The sequence below is a fragment of the Vicugna pacos genome, chromosome 5 (assembly GCF_048564905.1).
Source record: "Vicugna pacos chromosome 5, VicPac4, whole genome shotgun sequence".
NCBI lineage: Eukaryota > Metazoa > Chordata > Mammalia > Artiodactyla > Camelidae > Vicugna > Vicugna pacos.
The window spans coordinates 92,534,712-92,554,256 of record NC_132991.1 but is presented as its reverse complement, the minus strand read 5'-3'; the positions used below and the strand labels follow the sequence as shown (position 1 = coordinate 92,554,256).

The following is a 19,545-nucleotide window of genomic DNA, read 5'->3' as shown; positions in this document are numbered from 1 at the left end:
CAAGACGGGATGGTTTCAGACAATATGACATGGTCCTGGGATGGAACGCAGCAGGGACTTCTGTGCCGGGTAGGAGAGAGGAAGCAGCAGGTGCCAAGGAGGCCAGGTCACGTAAAGCGCAGGAGAAAGGCGTCTGGGGAAGGGGCGGATGGGCCATCTGGGGCCATGTGGACACCAGGATTTGAGTCTCGAGTGGCAGGGGTGAGTCACCTGGATCTGAGAGGAGCGGCAGGCTGGAGCCACGGAGAGGGAACCGTGGATGGGTGGGGTAGGGGGGAGACCGAACAAAGAAACATCAGGGGCAGAGCAGCTGGGCTTCGTCAGCTGGAAATAAAATATCAGGGAGACATTCCATGCACAGTGGGACGACACCGGGGTGTCATGCGGGGGAGGGGCAATCTGATTCATGTTCGTCTTCTTTTAAGATGAGTTTGGCAGACTTTGGAGAAGCAAGAATAAAAGGCAGGAGATGAGACAGGGTGACAAGGCAGAGCAGCAGTGGGGCCAGGGGACACGGGACAGGGAGGCCGATGGGCGGCCAGCACGCATCCCGGGAAGTCGAGCTCGGAGAATGAACAGCAGGAGCTGATCCTTCAAGGTCAGGTTAAGGGAAGACCCACGCACGAGAGGCTCTATGTTTGTGGCTTGAACGACTGGGAGAAGGAGGTGGTGGTGAGACTGGCGAGAACCCAGACTCTCAGAACGACATCTGAGGTTCCGCTCTGACTCTACTGAGCTTAGGTGAGCTGGTCAACAGCCCTCCAAGGGGATCGTTGGTTACACGTGTTCAACAGAGCAGGGGGCGGTCAAGGTGGCTATGCGATCTCAGGAGTCTTCGCGGTTTAGAGAGAAGGCCAGGCCTCCTGGAGTGGGATGTGCAGGGAGGAGAGAGGCTGAGTTCCAAGCAATGTAACTGGTCTGAGGTCTGCAGTGCAGGGGTATGATGTAAGGACCAGAGAACAGCAGGAAAACCCAGAGAACGTGTCATCGGAGAAGCCAAGAGAAGAGAGGGTTTCTAGCAGATGGAGCAGTCAACTGGGCTCACCATTCTAGAAGCAGATGGCCAACAGCACCACAGAGCGCCCGGGGTGGACAGGGTGGGTGGCCTGGCCATGGGATGGCAGCAGCTCGGGGATGGAGGACAGGTCGGGATGGGTCAAAGAGAAAGTGCCCGGTAAGTAGCTGGAGACGGGCAGTGTAGGCAGGGGTCCTGGGAGAGGGTGCAGAGAAGGGAAGCTGAGGAGGGGCTGGAAGGTGCAGAGGACCGCAGGGCCAGGATGGGAGACGCCAGAGCAGGCTTGTCTGCTGAAGTGAAGGACCCAACAGCCGGAGAGTCTGATGGCACAGGAAGCAGACAGGATGACCACAGAGGCGGAATCCTTTGGAAACGGAGGTGATGAGTCTAAAGGTGCGACGGGCGATGGTTCACAAGGGCAGGGACGCCCCCCCCCCCCTTGTGGGGGCAGGACGCAGATCAGAGCTGCAGCTCCGGGTGCAGGCGGGATGTGGGGTCAGGTCTGGGAAGGTGACTGAGTGCCTCTTCCTAATTCATCAGTGAAGCAGAAAGAGGGTCATCAGGTGGGAGAGAAAGTAAAAGATTTGCGAGGAAATGTTTGAAACAGTCATTTTGAAAAAATTACGCAGTATGATATGACTTTGTTACTTTGTGCCAAAACTGTCACAACTCCTTCCTGCAGCCTCAAACCACCGTTTCGAGTTCAATTCTCTGGATGTACACGGAGTGACACTCCCACTTCTTGTGTGACGGCCATTCGCACACAGGCACGCTAGCCCCTCTCCCTGCCCCTCAGAAGCGTGAATCTCAACCCCTGATGCACACTGGGAACATTCCGTGCTCAGGCTTCACCCCAGGCCCAAAGAAGCCCATCTCCGGCCCTCAGCCCCAGGAGACAGCATTTTTACAAAGCCCCCTGCAGAGCAGGACGTACAGCCAGGTGTGAGTCCCCCTTCCCCAGAGGCCCCTCCTGCCCCCCAGTTCCTCAGCCCCCCTCTCTCAGATGTGGGCTACAGGGCGCATTCAACCTCCCCACCCCCCACTGCGGACACCTCCCAGTCTGCCAGCGTCCCTCTGGAAACATGGCCCCACAGGAGAGGCCTCTTCTCTCGGGGCAGAGTGAGTCACAGCATTTCAGCAGAGGAGCCACGCCCCGGGCGCCCCGCCAGATGGGGCTCCCCATCCTACCCGCGCACAGCTGGCCGGCTGACCCTGACCGTCGGCTGTGCATCCCTCAGGTTCACTCTGAGAGCCCAACCCGTTCTGCGGCCTCTGAATAGGGCGGGCGCCGAGATTACGCCTGCCGTCCACCCGTCCTCACACGGGCAGCAGACGGCATGCCCAACAGCCAAGGCCGCCCGGGCCTCCCTCGGGCAGCGTTCTCGGCAGCAGCCGGGCCTGGTGGTGCAAAGAGCAGCCTGGTCAAGGTTAAGACACAGCCTGAGATGACTGCGGCCTCGGCCATCGGCCTGCTGCTACCTGTTTCCTCATCGAGGCGCTGGTCTCTCAGGCCCTTGCGCGGGCGAGCAAGGAGTTTGGACAGCCGTCACCTAACGTTCCCCGGGGAGGAGCAGCAGGACGGCATGGAGCCAGCTACTCCCCGTGGCTGCTGCCTCGCGAGGGGTCTGGGGAGCTGGGCTGAGGCTCACTGTGAACAAGGCACTGCCTTTTCCTTTGGGAAGGATTATGACTGAATTCATGGTGGAATACAGCAATGGTGGCTGCAAGGGCCCACAGACCCCGAGTCTCCATTGTCCAGACTAGGGTTTCCTGACCCGGGCGCACTGACACTCTGGGGGGACTGTTCTTTGTTGGGGGAGCTGCCTGGTGCAGTGCAGAGATTCAGCAGCTTCTCCGGCTTCTACCCACTCAATTCCAGGAGGTCACCCCATGACAGCCTCAAATGTCTCGAGACACTGCCCAATGTCCCCAGGGGAGGGACAAACAAAATCACCCTTGGTTGAGAACCATGGGTCTAGATGAAGATATGGAGGGCCAGAGGGGCCAAAAGACTTGGTCCAGGCACTCTAGCAACTGGTAACGGTATCCTTCTCGACCACCTGCTTAAAATTCTAGACTTTGCCTGACATGGCGAGGACTGCTGGCCTTCAGGCAGGAAGCCTCCCGCTCCCCGTTCTGGTATTGGGGGCAGCGTTCCTCCTGGTGAGCGCCTGCTGCTAGAAATAGCTGACAGGAAGGCACTGAGACAGAGTACAAAGTAACAACATTCTGACTGGGAGGAAAAAATACACCTTTGACCCCCTGTGGCCAGTTACCCTAGGAGGCTTCTGCTTCCTCCCTGGTCCCACGCAGAGAAAGGAAAGAGGGTTCTGTGCATAGAAGGGAACTGGGGTCCCCCCTTTAATTAGGCCGACCAGCCTGGTGCGGGGAACAGACCGCGGCGGCTGAGACAGCGAGTGCCCGGCTTTGAGATGAGAGCCCACGGGCCCTTCAACACCGCGCTAAGCGGAACGTGGATGACAGACCCCAGGGAATGGTTTTTGAATGCCAGCCAAGATTTGGGAGGAACTGATGACAAAGGAAAAATTCAGGATAAGTGAGAAAAGGCAAAAATGCCTCTATTTCCTTAAAAGGCAAGCCCTAAGAAAAGACAAATACTTTTTATGATACATTGCTTGAATGCAAAGAATTCATTTCTCCTTTAAAAGAACAGCAGAGGGGAGAATGATAAGCTTTGGAAATAGACAGACCTGGGTTTGAATTTTGGCCACGAAGACTGCGCTTTTTGAATCTCACTTATCAAACGGGATAATGATTCTCAGGAAACGGGCATTAGATGCCAAGCTCCTGACAGCCAGAGGCAGCTGTACAAATTAAGACTCTGGTGAGAGCGGTAGTGGCACACTACCGCCACCTGCTGGTCACATGCTAAAATTGTCAGCATAATAGCCAAGGAGAGAAAAAAGCATTCAAGCTGTAAAAACTAAACGGGGTGAACTGACAGTGAACATTCCAGAACCCAGAGTTATGGCGTGCTCTCTGCAACCTCGAATGCAGGCTGCCTGCCCCTCCTGTGGCTGGCTCTATGGGAAGGGACAAACCAAAGCAAGTGAAGGACAGAACTATCCAAGCCGAAACGTGTTTCTAACCTCTATTATTAAAAGACCCCTGCAGGGGGCAGGGTACACCTCGGTGGTAGAGCACATATTTAGCATGCACGAGGTCCTGGGTTCAATCCCCAGTACCTCCATTAAACATAAATAAGCCTAACTTCCTACCCCACAAAAACCAAAACAAAATGAAAAAAAAAAAGTCTTGCAATAAATGTTTGTGATGAGAACAAATATTTAAAAGTTGGCAAAAACTCAAATGTTTCAGATTCAGGACTGGCTGTCTAATAATCTTAGATTCTAGGAGGAAGATATGTGATGAAATGGGCACACACACACACCTGCCATGAGGAGGAGCGAAAGGTGGGCATGGGTTTTTATATTTGATGCTGACAAGGCAGTACGGTGGCCTGGTGGAGGCAGGTGGAAGTGAAATGTCCGAGAGTCGTTTGAGGCAATGCAATCCTGCAAGACGGCGACAACCAGCCAGCAAGACAGAAGATTAAGTGTTGGAATGAAGCAATCGGGGGTGGGGTGGAGCCATCGGAACAACCTGACAGCCAAGGGGAGGGGTGAGTTTGGCTCCCACGGCAACAGCCACAGTTGAGGTCCTCAGCCCAAGGCTGGCAGTGGCAGGAGATGGTGGGGCAGGCCCACCAGGCTCGCCGAGACCTGCGGGAACACACGCAGGCGGATGCCTGGAGTCTGCAGCACTGGCTTAGGTCCTCAGCACAGGTGGGATGCATCTAAAAACACATTTTTGCCTCAGAGCACGATATGACAACGACGCAGACTACACATGACCCCCGGGGTCCCCTGCTACCCACAGTGATGCTGCTTCTTGGCTGACACTTCTAGAGGAAATTACCTACAGAGAAAATGATTAATCAGAAAAGAAATTTGCAGATACCCAGTAAGATTCAAGAGAATCCTTGGCCAATAGTTGTTGCCGAGATAATTGTTCTGAATCTATCAATAAAGCTGAGCTGCCCCTTCATTGACTGCAAACACCGATTTCTTTCACCCAGGATTATAAGTTGGTGTTCACAGGCTCACTGCTGCCATTACGGTGATAAACAGTTTAAACCACAACAGGGTCTGACATGTAGATCAATTCTGGGTCCATAAAGAATCTATACAAGAGGTTCCAGGACAGGAATTTACAGCCACCAGTTTTTATTCTCTCTTGCTGCAAAAATTACTTCTGTCAAACACTTAGGAGAGTGAGGAAAAATGTAAAAAAATTAATTTTTCATGTACTACTGGAATAGCCCTTTTCAAGGCAGAAGCTCAAGATGAATACGTTTCTGCATTTAAAAAATTACGCTGAGCAGCTTGCGTGCTTTAGTTGGAGAGAGACCCAATCCTCTGTGCTGCTCACGAGCCGGCAGACAGCAATTTGAAACCCTGGGCTGAGCTGTCTGGATTTCCTCTAAGGGCAGATGCAGGTCTCACGTTAGCAATGCCAAATGATATTAGACATTTAATTTTAAACCTCAGGTACTTAAATGTAAAACCTTACAACAGTAATAGTCATAAAGCAGTGGGGCATTCCATTTCACAGAATGGATTCTTCTTTTTTTCCCCCCTTAATTTAACCAGAACCTCCTGTTCTGTAGTTTCACACACCGCAAAGTCATCTATCTAATTAGGAGTTGCTCACGGCTACTTAAAAGGCAGAAACCCCCAGGGTCCCTGTGCGTCTAGAGAGGAAGACTTTAAAAAGTTCTCTGGAGCCAAAGTCTTAATTTAGTGTGGACAAGGGGACAGAGAAAAATGGAACCCCAATGTTATTATTATTATGTGGTACAATAAAAGCGTGTGACAATGAGAAGGCGTATTCACCAACACATGGGCATTTGGATTTAAAAGCTGCTTACTTCTCCTGGTCCCTGCTGCTAGCACAGTGTAAGCTTTTTATGATTCTGACATCCAAACCAGAGACTCGGGGGGAAAAAGATAAAATGATTAAAAAAAAAAAAAGAGGGTGGGGTTTGTATTAACTGCAACTTCAAGAGAAAAAGCAGAACAGAAAGCTCTTAACCATTGTTTGCTGCTTTTGTGATTATGTTCCATGCATGGCAGAGAGGTTGAGTCCATTCATAAATGTGTTTTCTTGAAGTCACCCATCAGATCCTGTGCCCCGATTTCATTAAAACTTGCTCGAGGTCTGGCAGTGATGACACTAACCGCGGGAAGCCAGGCCGTTATCCTGGCCGCAGGCAGACGGGGCTTCTCAACATCCTGGTGTATCCGAGGCGCCAGGGGTCTTGGCGACTCACACTTCCATCCAGAAAGTCTCGTGGAGCCTAGGACGCTGCTTTCCCAGCCGACTCCCGGGGGGCTGTCGGACACCACAGGGTCTGTGGACCCCACTTTGAGAAGCAAGGGCTTCGAGCGACGGTTCTCCAGCTTCAGCAGGCAGCGTCATTCCGAGCACAGTTCGTTAGCGCAAGGGCTGCTGGGCCCCACCCCTGAGCTTTAGACTCAGTGGGTCTGGGATGGGGCTTAAGAATTTGTATTTCCAACCAGTTCCCGGGGGGTACTGCTGCTCCAGGTCTGGGAAGAAGCGACGACGTGGAGCTTAAGGCCTAGAATCAGACCAGCTGAGCCTGCATCTCAGCCCTAACCAGGATGCGGCTTTGGACCCCTCTGTACCAGAGTCTCCCCATCTGTGAAACAGAGCTGAGAGCAGTGTCCACTCCATGGGGATCAACTCTGACGATGCACACGAAGCCCTTGGCACATATGAGCCCTGATGGTGAGTCCTAGTGTTTCCTGCTCAGTCGGATCTGGGGTGTGATATCCCACCCACCCTTAGAAAACACAGGCGTGGAGAAAGACCCCTATAAGGCTGCAGGAATCTTACTTCTGCACAACGTTCTGCAGCCTCTCTGGATCTTTGCCATTTAAAATGTCAGCTCTAAGCCTTAAAATAAGGTGCTGATTAACTTCGCAATTCTAACCTCTTAATCCTCATCCTTCCTCTTGTGTGTCCTCTTTGTGCTGCCCTGACGCCAACACCGTTCATTTCGCTGAGGCTCCCAGCTGCTCCCCGCTCCTTCTCCTCCCGAGCCTGTCCAAACTGCCTTAATGCTTGAAACAACCCCCTCCTGCAGTTTTGCACGTGTACACACACACACACACACACACACACTCCATTTGTTTCTTGAAGCACTGCTCAAGTTTCTCTTTGGGACATTTTCCCTGATTAAATCACTCCATCTTCAAACTACCAGCACAATTTCAGCCCAGGCTTTCTCCGTCCACACCCCACAGTCGCTGATACCACGGCGTAGACTGGTTTCTTACCTCCTGGGTTCAGGGTTAAAACACTGCGACACCAGAAGGCCTAACTAGTCTTTCACAAACATGCCGTATGCAAGACCATGGACACCCAGGGGTCGCTGCTGGATGAGAAATCACTTCGTAAATTTCAAAACAGCGTTCACACACAGGCGACCTCAGCCTTACAGCTACTTTGCGGACGTGCTGCACGGGCCGCTGTGGTCCCTGCTGCGGGCGGCTTCCCACGAGGCGCGGGTCTGGGAGGAGCGGTCTCTTACGTGCTGGTGTGCAGGGCCTGGGGCGTGCACACGGAGCAGACGCAAAGAGCTGTTAGGCAGAGGGGAAGCCAGCGGGTCTTTATCAAACAGCTAACTGCGCAAGCGGAATCTCAGGAAAGAATGGACTGCAGATCACCACGCTGCTTCCGATGCCCTTCCTGTAAAAATACTCTTGAGTGTGGCTGGGGTGAAGGTTTGGGGTGAGGGTCTTGTTCAGGAACCTGTTCTTATAACCCCTACCCTCTCCCCAAGTATGACACCTACGGCAGGTGAGGATCAGAACCTGGAGACCGCTGCCCTCATGGCGCGGTGTGGGCGGCTCAGCGGATCCCCCCCAGGAGGAAAGCTGCGGGCGGCGGCCGCCAGGGGGCGCGGCGGCGAGCGCACCAGGAGCCCGCGGCCGCTCAGGGCCCCGCCCACCCTCCGACGTGGGAGCCCGACTTCCCAGAAACGGGGCGACAGAATCCACCTAGTCAGACAGTAACACTAGTGCCAATCGAATCATGATACCTTTCAAAGTATCTGATAATGCAATCAAGTATGTGAACTGCTTGCTCCTCCTAAGACAAAAAAAACCACGGTGACAACAGCAGCAGATACGCAGCCGCGGAAGCCGCCGCCGCGAGGGCGGGGAGAGCGCGCTCACTTAAGGTCAGAACAGCGGCCCACGGGGCAGGGTTCCACCCGCAGCCCAGGTGTGTCTGCTGAGACGGCTCACCCCGGCCCCGCCGCACGAGGTGGCTCTGAGCGCAGACGTCAGGTCGCTTTGACACCGAAAGAACCGCATGCGGTTAATTTGCGATTTCAACCTCTCCGCTGGGGTTCCAAGGTGCTGTTGTGGTTTCAGAGGAAAGGTGGACGCCTGGAACAGTCCCTGAAGAGGCTGGAGGCACACGTTCCCCACCTACAGGAGCATCTTTTCAAAAATTGCTCAAGTTTTTATTTTTATGACGCACAGAAGGTCCCAGTGTGTAGCACAGGGAACCAGAGCCAGTATGCTGTAACACACCGAAGCATCTCGTTTCATGAGGAAGCAGCCGGGGGCCGGGAGCCCGCCGGGCTGGGGTGACGCTGTTAGTGTGCTCCAGGCCCGTGGTGTTGCCGGGTCCTTTGCAGCTGACTTTACAGACCCCACTCCTCCTCACCGGTCTGGAGATGTCTTTCTCTAAGGCCCCTGCTTGGCGGCATCTGGCGGAGAAGCGGGGAGGAGCGAGAAGCAAGGATGGTGTTTACCCAAAGCGCACGTCCTGCTGCAGCAGCTGCTGGTCCACAGGGAAGACGTGATGCGGAATCTTCTAATTAGAACAAATTATGCTAAAATTGCTCCAAAACCCGGTCTGATGGATGACACACTACAGTGGGAATTCCTTTAAATACCGGTGAACAGGCCACAGACAAAGTGCCACAGGCGAAGCACGGCGCGGTAAGCCAGCGCAGACTCGGTGCTGCATAATTCATGCTCTCACACATATGTCGAGACAGTTTCCAATGTGCATTTGTTTCCCAAGAAACTGCCCACACTTAAAAAAAAAAAAAGCAAGACGGAAGACTCCAAAATACAGAGGCTGGACCCGGAATGTTGGAAAACAATTAAGGAGAACGAGTTATGTGTTTTCCTTTGATGCAAAAACACCCCAAACCCTAACAAAATAAAATGTCATAGTGGAAAGAGAGGGCCACACTGGACAGGAAAGTGTGATCAGGAGCATAAAACCTGCCGTTAGGTCTCAGCCCTGCCTGCGGCCTCAGTTTCTAAATCTGTCAAATGGGAATGGACGCCTAACTCCTCCCGGCACCAAAGAGGAACATGAGACGCTGTAGGTGAGACAGCGGATCACAGACAAAGCGCTCCACAGAGGAAAGGCGGGTGGTGCACCGTTGATGGGGCGGCCCCACGGCGTGCTGCGCTCCGAGTAGGGGGCACGCAGAGCTCGGGGCGTCGTGTCAAGCCCCAGGTTTACAACCGAGGCCCGCGAGGCAGCCGCAGGTCCGTGGGGCTGTGCCCTCTCTTACCACTGCTGATGGCTGAGTTTGCAATGACCGTAGCCTCATTCCACTGGTCGGCACTGGAGACAGAGTAGGAGCGCTGCTGCACGCCGTCCGGTCGGCTGCTGAAGGAGCCCAGGCTGACGCCGCTTGCCATCTGAGACCCAGGCGCACTAGTGACATTCCCTAGGAATAAACAAGGCAGGTGAACACCAGCGCGGACTGCAGACCCGAAGCCAGCACCAGTTCGTCTAAGGCGCCTACGTGCCTGCACACCGTGGACCCGACACCGAGAGCAGCTGGTGTCCTGATACAGGACAATGATGTACAGGTCCTGATGGGAGCATCACACGAGCATCTTCCAGAGGAAAATTGGGTGAAGCAACTCCTACAGGGCTTGACAAAGGAAACTGACACTTCAGACCGCTGCACACGCAACAGTCCAAAACGCAGACAGGCACTGCCACTGCCGTCTCTAGATTGAGCAGAAGTGAAGACAGAAGACCTACTTTGGGGAAAAGTGATGTTCAGGGCAGGCCAGGGAGACGGGCCCTGGAAGAGCCCTGCTGGGGCAACATACCAATGGAAGCGACATGATCACCAACTGTCTGCGCCAGAGGATTGCTTTCACGGGGAAGCTATACTTTACGAGCAGCACAAATCAAAGTTCCTAGATGCCACATTGGCGGAAACGCAGACTCTTAAAGCAGGTAAGTTTACTCTTAACCTTGAAAAGACTACGCAGAGGAAAAATCACCTTAGCGACTACAGAGCGCGCGCACGGACCGTGATGAAAAATGGTTCCATTGGACACTTAATGATTTGAATCAGTTGCTCAACATCAAAATGAATTACTCTTTGGTCACACCAATTTTCAACTCAAAAACATAATTAAGTGCCTTTCTCTAAAGCTCATCCAGTCACACCTTGCTGCTAGTGGATTAGTTTGCTGGGTCTACGTGCAGCTCTTCAAAGGTGTTAGGTTTCTCTTTTTAAACTTTTCTCTGATTGTTTCAGTTTAGAAGCAATTAAGTTTTAAATTGTTTTAATAGAAGGTTTTCATGGCACAAGATTTTAAATACATAGACCCTATCTGTAGTTCCCCAAACTGGCCAATTACCAGAATTACCCGTGGAGCTAGTTCTAAAAAATAGAGGCTTCAAACAATTCAAATTTTGATTGAGAAGGTCTGGGGGTGGAACTCGATAGAATACACATTTGCAAAAGCACTCCGGTGATTCCGGTGAGCAGCCAGAGGTAGGAACCAGGGCTCCACCAGTAACAACGGTCCCCACGGTAACCCCACGGGACGGTACAGAACCATCCCTGCGTGATGCACGTGTGAGCAACAGGCCAAGCAAGTGATTAACGAAGAGGAAGGATTTTGCTTTTAAACGCGTTATTTCCGTCTTGAAAAATGATGCTGATTTTATGCTGTTGTGGGAACCGGGGACATTTTTAATGTCGTAAGAGAAATTATTCCCAGGAAGGCTTACACGATTCCAGGAAAAAAAAAAAAGCCAAAAGTAACAGCTAAGAAGGAAAGAAAGGGAGGCCACGAATCTCCCTGGAGTGTGGGTCTGGTGCCAGCAGCAGCAGCATCACCGGGGAACGTGTCTGAAATGCAGATGCCCTGGCCCCACCCTCTCACCTGCTTTATAATAAGATCTCAGGTGATCTGTGCACACGTGAAAATATGAGTGGGTCTGCAGAGGAGCTCCGACGGATTAAAAAACGCTTAGCGCAGAAGATAACTGCTAACATGGAACAAAAACTACAAGGGAAGTTCTTTGCCAGCACGGACCACTGAGATGAAAGCTGCTCCACGGACGTGCACTGGTCCTGGCTCCTCAGTCTGCAGGAGTCCTGCAGGCCTGGAGTCAGGCTCCCCATCTCCCTCCCGGCTCCGACGTGCTGATTTTAGGACCCGCACGCACCCTAAAACCTGGAAATATGCACATCCTGGATGACAGCTCTGGCATCTGTCCTCCCGGCAGGACCAAGTGTGTGGCATCGCACAGGTATGGAGGAGCAGTCCGGGCTCAGCCAGGTGGCACTAAGGGACACACTCCACATGCCATCACTGAGGGCACTCGTAGCTCTCCTCCGAGTGTGAATCTCTTTGGCCAGGTCCCTGTCACAGCAGGGCGCGGGCCTCCTCCTGAGCCTGCGCTGACACCTGCACCCCCCACCTCCTCACCACACCTCCCCGGCCCTGCTCCGCTCAGAGGAGGATGCCTAGAGGGCAGCAGCCATTTGCTCAGGTCCCTCCGGGTCTCTGCTGGGCTCAACTGGGGGGGACAGCATAGGACTTGGGGGCAGCGAGGGATGTAAAGTGGGGTTCCCTCCACCCCGAACAGGTCTCCCTGGGCTGTCCCTCCATTGGAGGCTCGCTGGGGCTACCCCTCTCTCCTCTCCCTCTGGGGCTGTTCTGGTCCCGGCGCCACTCTGCCATCCCCCCCTCCCGAGTCTCTCTGCCCACACCTCTGTCCCTTTGTAAAGAAATCCTTCTGAGCCAAAGGGTGTGGGCCTGGGCCTTCCCCGTGGGGACCCTGGTCCCGAACACCCACCATTCAGGAGGGCATCACATCCCCTCCCGGGCTCTGAGACCCCTCACTTTCGTCACGGGAATTCAGGACACTGCTAGCATCTTCCTGGTGGGTGAGAGGAAGAGGAGAGGATGGAAGGGAAGAGGGGAACAGACGAGGAGAGGCAGCACGCACGCTCCGAGCAGGGCTCCCTGAGCCGGAGGCCCACGGGGACACCTGCTGTTTGGGGACAGCGTCAAGGGGACCAGTCTTTCCTTCCTTCCATGCTGGTTCGTACCCCTGACAAGTCATTACCAAGTGTGGAATTTGTCCACAAAACCTCCCTTCATACCACCGTTAAGCACACAAAGTCAAAACCCCCAAATAAACGCACTGCCGCTTGTCTCCGAGCCTGTGACTCTGCGGGGCCTCTTCCCTTGTTCCTTCTGGCTGCGGTGGGCTCCCAGGTCGAGCAGCCCAAACTCTCCGGGCACACGTCCGTTAAAAGGCAGAGAGGAGCACAGGGGAGGGTGCAGCGCGGGGGCAGAGCGCGTGCTTAGCGTGCGTGAGGTCCTGGGCTCGACCCCCAGTACCTCCATTAAAAATAAATACCCTCCCCTCCAAAGAAAGACGAAAACAAGCAAGGTGGGGAGAAGCATGTCAGCGCGTCTCGCTGACCGCTGGAGGTGAGACTCCAGGGAGCAGCGTCCACGCTCGCTCAGCATGGCCAGGTCAGTCGGAGCTTCGGATAAGGAACACATGAAGTACTCAGCCGGGCACATCTGATAAGGAGCTGATCTTTGGATGACGAGTTCTTCCTCTTAAGGCCAAACAACTGCCATAGAAAAGGGAAAGAGGAGACGCCCTGAGATGTACCCACTAATGGGAAACCACACAATGGGGCTGATCAGACACCCGGGTTTTGAACTTCCAGCGGTTTGCCGAAAGAAATTTTAAGCACGGATCCAATACATTACGCCGCTGGTGGATCCGCTCTGGCGTTTAGCCCCCACGGGACCAAACCGAGATCTCTGAGGTAATCTCCTGCCAAGCCGGCGTGGCCCTGGTGTCTGACCACAGAACCTGGGGACCCCCTCCGAAAGCCCACCCTGCGGGCCCTCCACCTTGCGAGGGTCTTCTCACCCCAGTCCCACCCAACTCCTGACCGCTGGACTGGACAGAGACACCTTGACTGAACCTTGGCCAAATGGACTTGTGTATATGGGCACGTGGTTTAAAAGTAAAAATTGAAAACAGATCTGTAATCTTGTAGCCTGGAGTCCGGGCTGAGCTCAGAGATGATTTTCGTCCAGGGGACAACGATTTTTAAGTAGAATTAACCGGGGAGATTTCGTCTAAAAATCTGCAGTTTCTGGCATGGCTTAAACATGAGATTACGTGGCCGCCCCGGGCCTGTCTGTGCTCAGAAACACTTAGCTGACTCTGTCTCTGAGTCTGTCTGCACCACCTGAACCCACACCGCAGGAGCCAGGCACAGCCCAGCCCTCCTCCCACCTGCTTCACCCCGCTGCCTGCCTGCCTGGTTCCTCATCTTTGGTGACTGTGGGTTACAGCATCTTCCAGAAATGTGCACAGGACGATTCTCATTTCAGAAGGAACACATTTCTCATTTCCTCTCAAGAGAGTAAATTTTTTTTATACATGCTCAGTCACTTTATTTTAATTTCAGCTAAAAGTTTTCTAAAAAATCAAATAACAAAAGATCAACTGCCTGGGTTCAACCCCCAGCACCTCTACATAAACAAACAAACAAACAAACAAACTGAAGGACAGCCCAAACTCTCCGGGCACACGTCCCCTCCTGCGGGGGGGGGGGGGGGAGGCTTGCCTCTCCTGAGATGAGCAGCAGGGCTGCGACCCCTGCGAGTGGGGGGGTGGGGGCACTTTCCATTTTTCCTTCCCTTTGCCCCTCACCCTGAGACTGAGTTCTGCCAAGATGCCCCTCTGCTGATGGACAGGCCCAAAGGTCCGTGTTTCTTCACTTCACGGCACAGGGGCTGGTACCTGCAGTTCCAATGACCTTTTCAGAAATGTCTGCAGAGTGAACAGACTGGGGCGCTAGAAGCACCTCCCTCCAGGAGAGGGCAGATCACAGTGCCGCTGGGATGGTAACGTCGCCTCCCAGGGCCATGCCGGACAGGCCTGCCTGTGCCCCATTTCTAAGCTCGGGGTTCCTCTCCTGTAACATAACGCACTGTGTGTGCTGGGTCACCTGGCCCCAAAGGAACGGGTGTATGACAATGCTGAGACCCCTGCTGTGAGTAATAAGCTGTCACCTGCCCTGATCCAGGAGTCTCACCATCCAGGAAACAGGCAGCCTGAACTTGCACGGATGGTGAAAGCAGACCCTGCAGGGTCCTCGGCACCTCTTCTAACACTGACCTCCTCCATCTCCTTGTCCCACTGCATGGGACCCCTGCGGTGCTGGGCACAAGGAGGAAGACAGTCCCTGTCCTTGGGGAAGCCACTGTCTAGTCCAGCAGAAGGTTCCAGACACGTCCACGAGTGGCCAGAACGCAGGCAAGGAACACAAGAGCCCTACGAAGGCACGAGGGCAGAACATGTCTCCTGGGAGGTTCAGGAAAGACTTCATGCAACGCTGTGGGCTTATTTTTGGCTTTGGAATTGACCCATCTCTAAAAGAAATAGCATGGAAAGGGGGGACACTACCTAACACTATCCCAGGACAACCCAGACCCCTCTTTCCACTCACCTGACGTAGAGTTTTCACAGACCAGCCCGACTCGTTTTTCTCTCTCAAGATTCCTCTTTTTCTCTCATATCCCTCCAGATGAAAATCATATAGACACCAACAAATGATTACATAAAGAAAATGTGAAATATATACATATATATATCAATACACATGTGGGAATACTACTCAGCCATAAAAAGAATGGAAGTTTGCCATTTGCAGCAACATGGATGGACTTGGAGGGCTTTACACAATGTGAAATAAGTCAGACCGAGAAAGACAAATGTCGATGCTACCACTTGCATGTGGAATCTAAAGAATACAACAAACTAGTGAATGTAACAAAGAAGCAGACACCGACCTAGAGAACAAAGGAGCGGTTAGCAGTGGGGAGAGGGAAGGCGGGAGAGGCGAGAAACCGTGGGGAGTGAGAGGTGCAAACTCTTAGGTATAAATAAGCTGCAAAGCTACAGCACACAACATGGGGAATAGAACCAATATTTTATAATAACTAAATGGAGAACAACCTTTAAAAACTGGATTGTACACTTATATAGTATTTTACAACTGTACTTTAACAAAAAGATTTTTAAAAGGGACAAAAAAACCACACAGACATGCATAAACAATCCACCAGAACACATGGACAAGAACGTTCACGGCAGAATTATTTGGGATAGCTCCACACTGGGAACAGCCAGTACGTCTGTCCATCCACGTGGGTACCTCGTGGGGGAGTGAGTGGACACTGACATGGGCCACGACAGGATGGACGTCACAGACCAGAGGTGGATCTGAAGACGACAGACACGAGGGCACACCTGTCATGGTCCCACACAACCACCTGATGGTTCAAACAGTCAAGACTCATCTCCGCAGTGAGAAAGCAGACAGTGCTCATCCTCTTGCATGTGTGCGCGTATGTGCATGCGTGTGCGTGTGTGCGCGCGTGTGTGTGTGTGCGTGGGGGGGAGGGGGAGATGTGGGCAGTGACAGGAGGGGGCTGAGCTGCTGGCCACCTGCTGCTACTGGACCTGCGGGTCACCTGTACATCAGCTATAACTTAGGATTTTGCACTTTCTAAGCATATGTTAAATCAATAAAATTTACCCCTACTTCTCCAAAAAAAAGCTAAACAAACAAAAAACTCATTTGAATGGGGGAGGTGAACGCAGAGGTCAGGTCAGGAAGCAGGAGTCAGGTCTGGCGAGGAGACAGTTTCAGCAGCATTAAGTCCCAGGGAGCCGCGCAGCCCTCACGGCATGGGACGCTGGCACCCGGAGGAAGCGAGGCCCGGGAGGACCTATCTGGAACCGTCTCGGCGCTCTGCCCCCAAGCATGATCTGCACGATCGGGACACGCGTGGTCGGCTCCCGGCCCACTCTGAACTCGGGACGCGTGTTTCCTCAAACACCCCGACCAGGGATCAGCTGGCGCCGGCCCTGCTCAGCAGGGGCGCGACATCACCATGCTAATCCCCCGCGCCTCACACCAGCCCCTCGGTACCAGGAGGCCTGTGCCCACTGGGCCGCCGGATTAGAGCAGGCTTCCGCGTGTCAAAGCGCCAGATTCTTCCCAAAGAATAATTTTAGCCTTACTCGTCTCCCCAAAGTGGGAGAGTTGATCTGTAAAGGTACTTACCTCCGCCATATGCTATTTTTCTTTAAACAATTTGCATTTCAAAGCGAATACGGCATTTATAGCTGAATGCGTATCAGTATGTTGCCTGAGCTGATCTCATACGAGCTTGAAAAAGATGCTGGTTTTCTATTGAACGAGAATGTTTTCATCCACCAGATGACATCAAAGGCAGAATTCCTCTTTTAAGCTATAGGCTTATTATATTAAAAACAGCTTTTCATGGCATTCAAATAGAGATTCAACAACAATCTTTTTTTTTTCTAATACAGAATTCTGCTCACTGTACTTTCTGTTTCTGGTCTTTCCTCAGTAACAAGACTTGACCCTACCAAAGGCTTCAACTTGGAAAACAATGCTCGGCATTTGACTTACTGGTTAAACAGCCTGGAAAAGAACAGAAACTCTTGGTGACAGGTGACACGCAGTTTCCTGTACACTGAGAGCGGCGGAGAGAAACCCGAAGAGGATTCTATGAGCACGTGGTTGTGAAACAGACATGTCCACTGTGGGACTTTATAATTAAAAAAAAAAAGTCATAATTACAGGAATACGACTGACAGGAATCCACTCTTGCCCCTCCGAGGCCTCACCCTTCGAAACATACAGAGGCTGCTTTTGTAGGTCCTTCCTCTCACTACGTGGCTTCAAATGTTACAGAGTCAGACTGCAAGGCGCGCCGGCGGACCTGCAGCTGCGCCACACCCCCCTCGGCGCGCAGGCCGGGAAGCGGGTCTGGGGGAACCCAGGCTGGACGGCGGAGGCTCTCCTAATGGCCACATCACTTCAAACTAGGCCTTCGCCATCTGTTCCATCCTCTAATTATAAACCCAAAAATAATATAATTCACAACAGCACCATAAAAAGTGAGATACAAATGATTTAAGCGCCAGTGAGGAGGGCCCACTCGCCTCACTATTTGCATTGGAAATCTGCCCTCTTTTTGGCAACCAGGATTTCAGGCTAAGAGGATATTCTTTTTTTCCCAAGGACACATTCAGTATCTCTTCTTACAGACACAGGCATTCAGGAGTCTGCCGTATGTGACAGCTGTTTTGTAAAAGAGCGCAATTCAACACAGCTACCGCTGACGAGAGAGGAATCTTGTGTTTCTCAGAATGCTGTGTTTTTTTTTTTTTTTTTTTTTTTTGGTGGTTGTTCCTTTTTCTTGCAGTATGCTTACCAGAGGGAAAAGAAGGCAGAGTCCAGACCCAGTTGTGATGACAAATGTAATTACTAGTAAATACAACGTCGTGGCCACGCCCAGAATTGAAAATCCCGGAACGAGACAGTTCACAGTTACTTCCTCCAATGTGGAAATAGCCCATTTTATTCAGATTTCTCCTGTTCTAATGATGATGCCAAGGGGGAAAAATGGGAGAATGTTTTGGTGTACAAATTAAACTTATTTTGCAAGCTTATACAGCCACACAGATAATGTAAGTTAGAGGTTCTACCAAGATCCCAGCTGACAGACCGACTTGCTGAGCATATGCACACATTTTTCTTAGTTACGACCACAGGAAGGGTATAATTTTATATTACACTTCTTTAATATGACCTCCCAGCCATTTCTCCATGTCTTAGTCTTCCATAATTTTAATCCTAATTTTAGATGTAGAACATCTCCCCGATTTAACACAGGTAACTGACACTGCTACTTTCCTACATCAGGACAGTTCTGATAGTTTGCCATTTTGCGTTATTATAAACAATACTGCCAAGGACATCTTCTACTTTTAGACTTTTCCTGAGGCTGACATCCCAGAAGAGTTACTCCTGGCTCAAACGTCTTTAACATCCTTCTGATTCATGACACGTATGTTGTTCATTAATCTTCTTCACGACAAGGGGGCTGAAAGAAGATGGCACCCGGGCATCTTGAAAACAATTCAGCTCGTAATTCGTGATACGGACGTAACAGCAACAGTGATGACGACCAAGTGGAGACAATACTGACAATCACAGCAGTATGTCCCCCGTGGTTAATGCAAGGACAAAGTTACATAAAGCGCTTCGTAAACTGCCAAGCCTCCAAAGATATTAGCTAATTCTACCAACAGCGGGGTCTCCTTTTCTCTCTAGTTTATGTTTTTAGCAAAAATGGTGATATGGCTAATTTTGTTTGACTTTCAGAAGTCTGAATATTTTCCTCATGGTCCTCTTGTGGCACTGTCTCTTCGTGTGTAAGTTGCTCACACCGCTTGCCTTGTCCCTGTGTTTCGTGTTCTAACTGTCACCACTTTGCGTGAGCCCAAACACTCATTCACTGGACGGTGTTTCTTGGACACCTGCTCCTGTATCCAGACCAGTCGAGCACTGAGGGTTGGGACAACTCTGTCACAGTCTTCCTACTCTCGATCTCCCCAAATCCCAAAGCTTCTGTTGAAGCTGTCAGAGGGAGAGTTTACAAAAGGAAAGACAGAAAGGGAAGAAATCATGTGCTTGGGGCAGGATGCAAGCAATGGGTGAGTGACAGTCAGGACGGGAGAGCTGGAGAGCCCCGGTCCTGGCTTCCGCCCCATCGCTGGGATGCTGCCCCTCCCTGGGGGTGGACAGAATTTGGCGTTTCACACAATGTAAGATGAGAACATTAAGCACCTCAGAAGGTAAGTTCTGATACTTCTGATACTTAGCAGTAGGTTTAAATATTCGTTCTGAAGACCAAGCCTGCCTTTTCCAGCTCCGTGTCACAGCATTCATCACCGCAGAACGGCTCCCGTACTCCTCACCTGCGCATCTGTAACCTGCGGGAGGAACACCTGCTACCACAGATCCTGAAGGTGTTTGTGGAGAGCGCCACCCTACTGCTTACAGATGCTGATCTGCATCATGTGCACACAAGGCTCACTTAGCTTCAATCCATTCTTGGAACAGGTTCCACGGACAAGTTTATATGCAATCCAGAGATAGCGAGGGATGGTGACATTACACAAAAGGAGGCTAAAACTAAGGATGTTCTTTTAAGCAGGAAGATATGATTACGGCACTGAAGGAAATGTGGAGTCCAAGATGCCTCATAGCT

General features: G+C 52.0%; 1 protein-coding gene across 5 annotated transcripts in view; it reads right to left on the bottom strand.

Moving 5' to 3' along the window:
* AGAP1 (ArfGAP with GTPase domain, ankyrin repeat and PH domain 1) overlaps nt 1–19,545 on the bottom strand; it is a 510,942-nt gene that overhangs the window by 146,167 nt on the left and 345,230 nt on the right. For 3 of the 5 annotated variants that reach the window (XM_072961884.1, XM_072961883.1, XM_072961881.1), the window contains exon 12: nt 9,666–9,824. The exons of the other annotated variants lie outside the window; for them this stretch is intronic. In XM_072961884.1, coding sequence (XP_072817985.1) covers nt 9,666–9,824 — 159 coding nt within the window. The remainder of the gene's footprint in view (nt 1–9,665; nt 9,825–19,545) is intronic. 5 annotated transcript variants of the gene reach the window in all.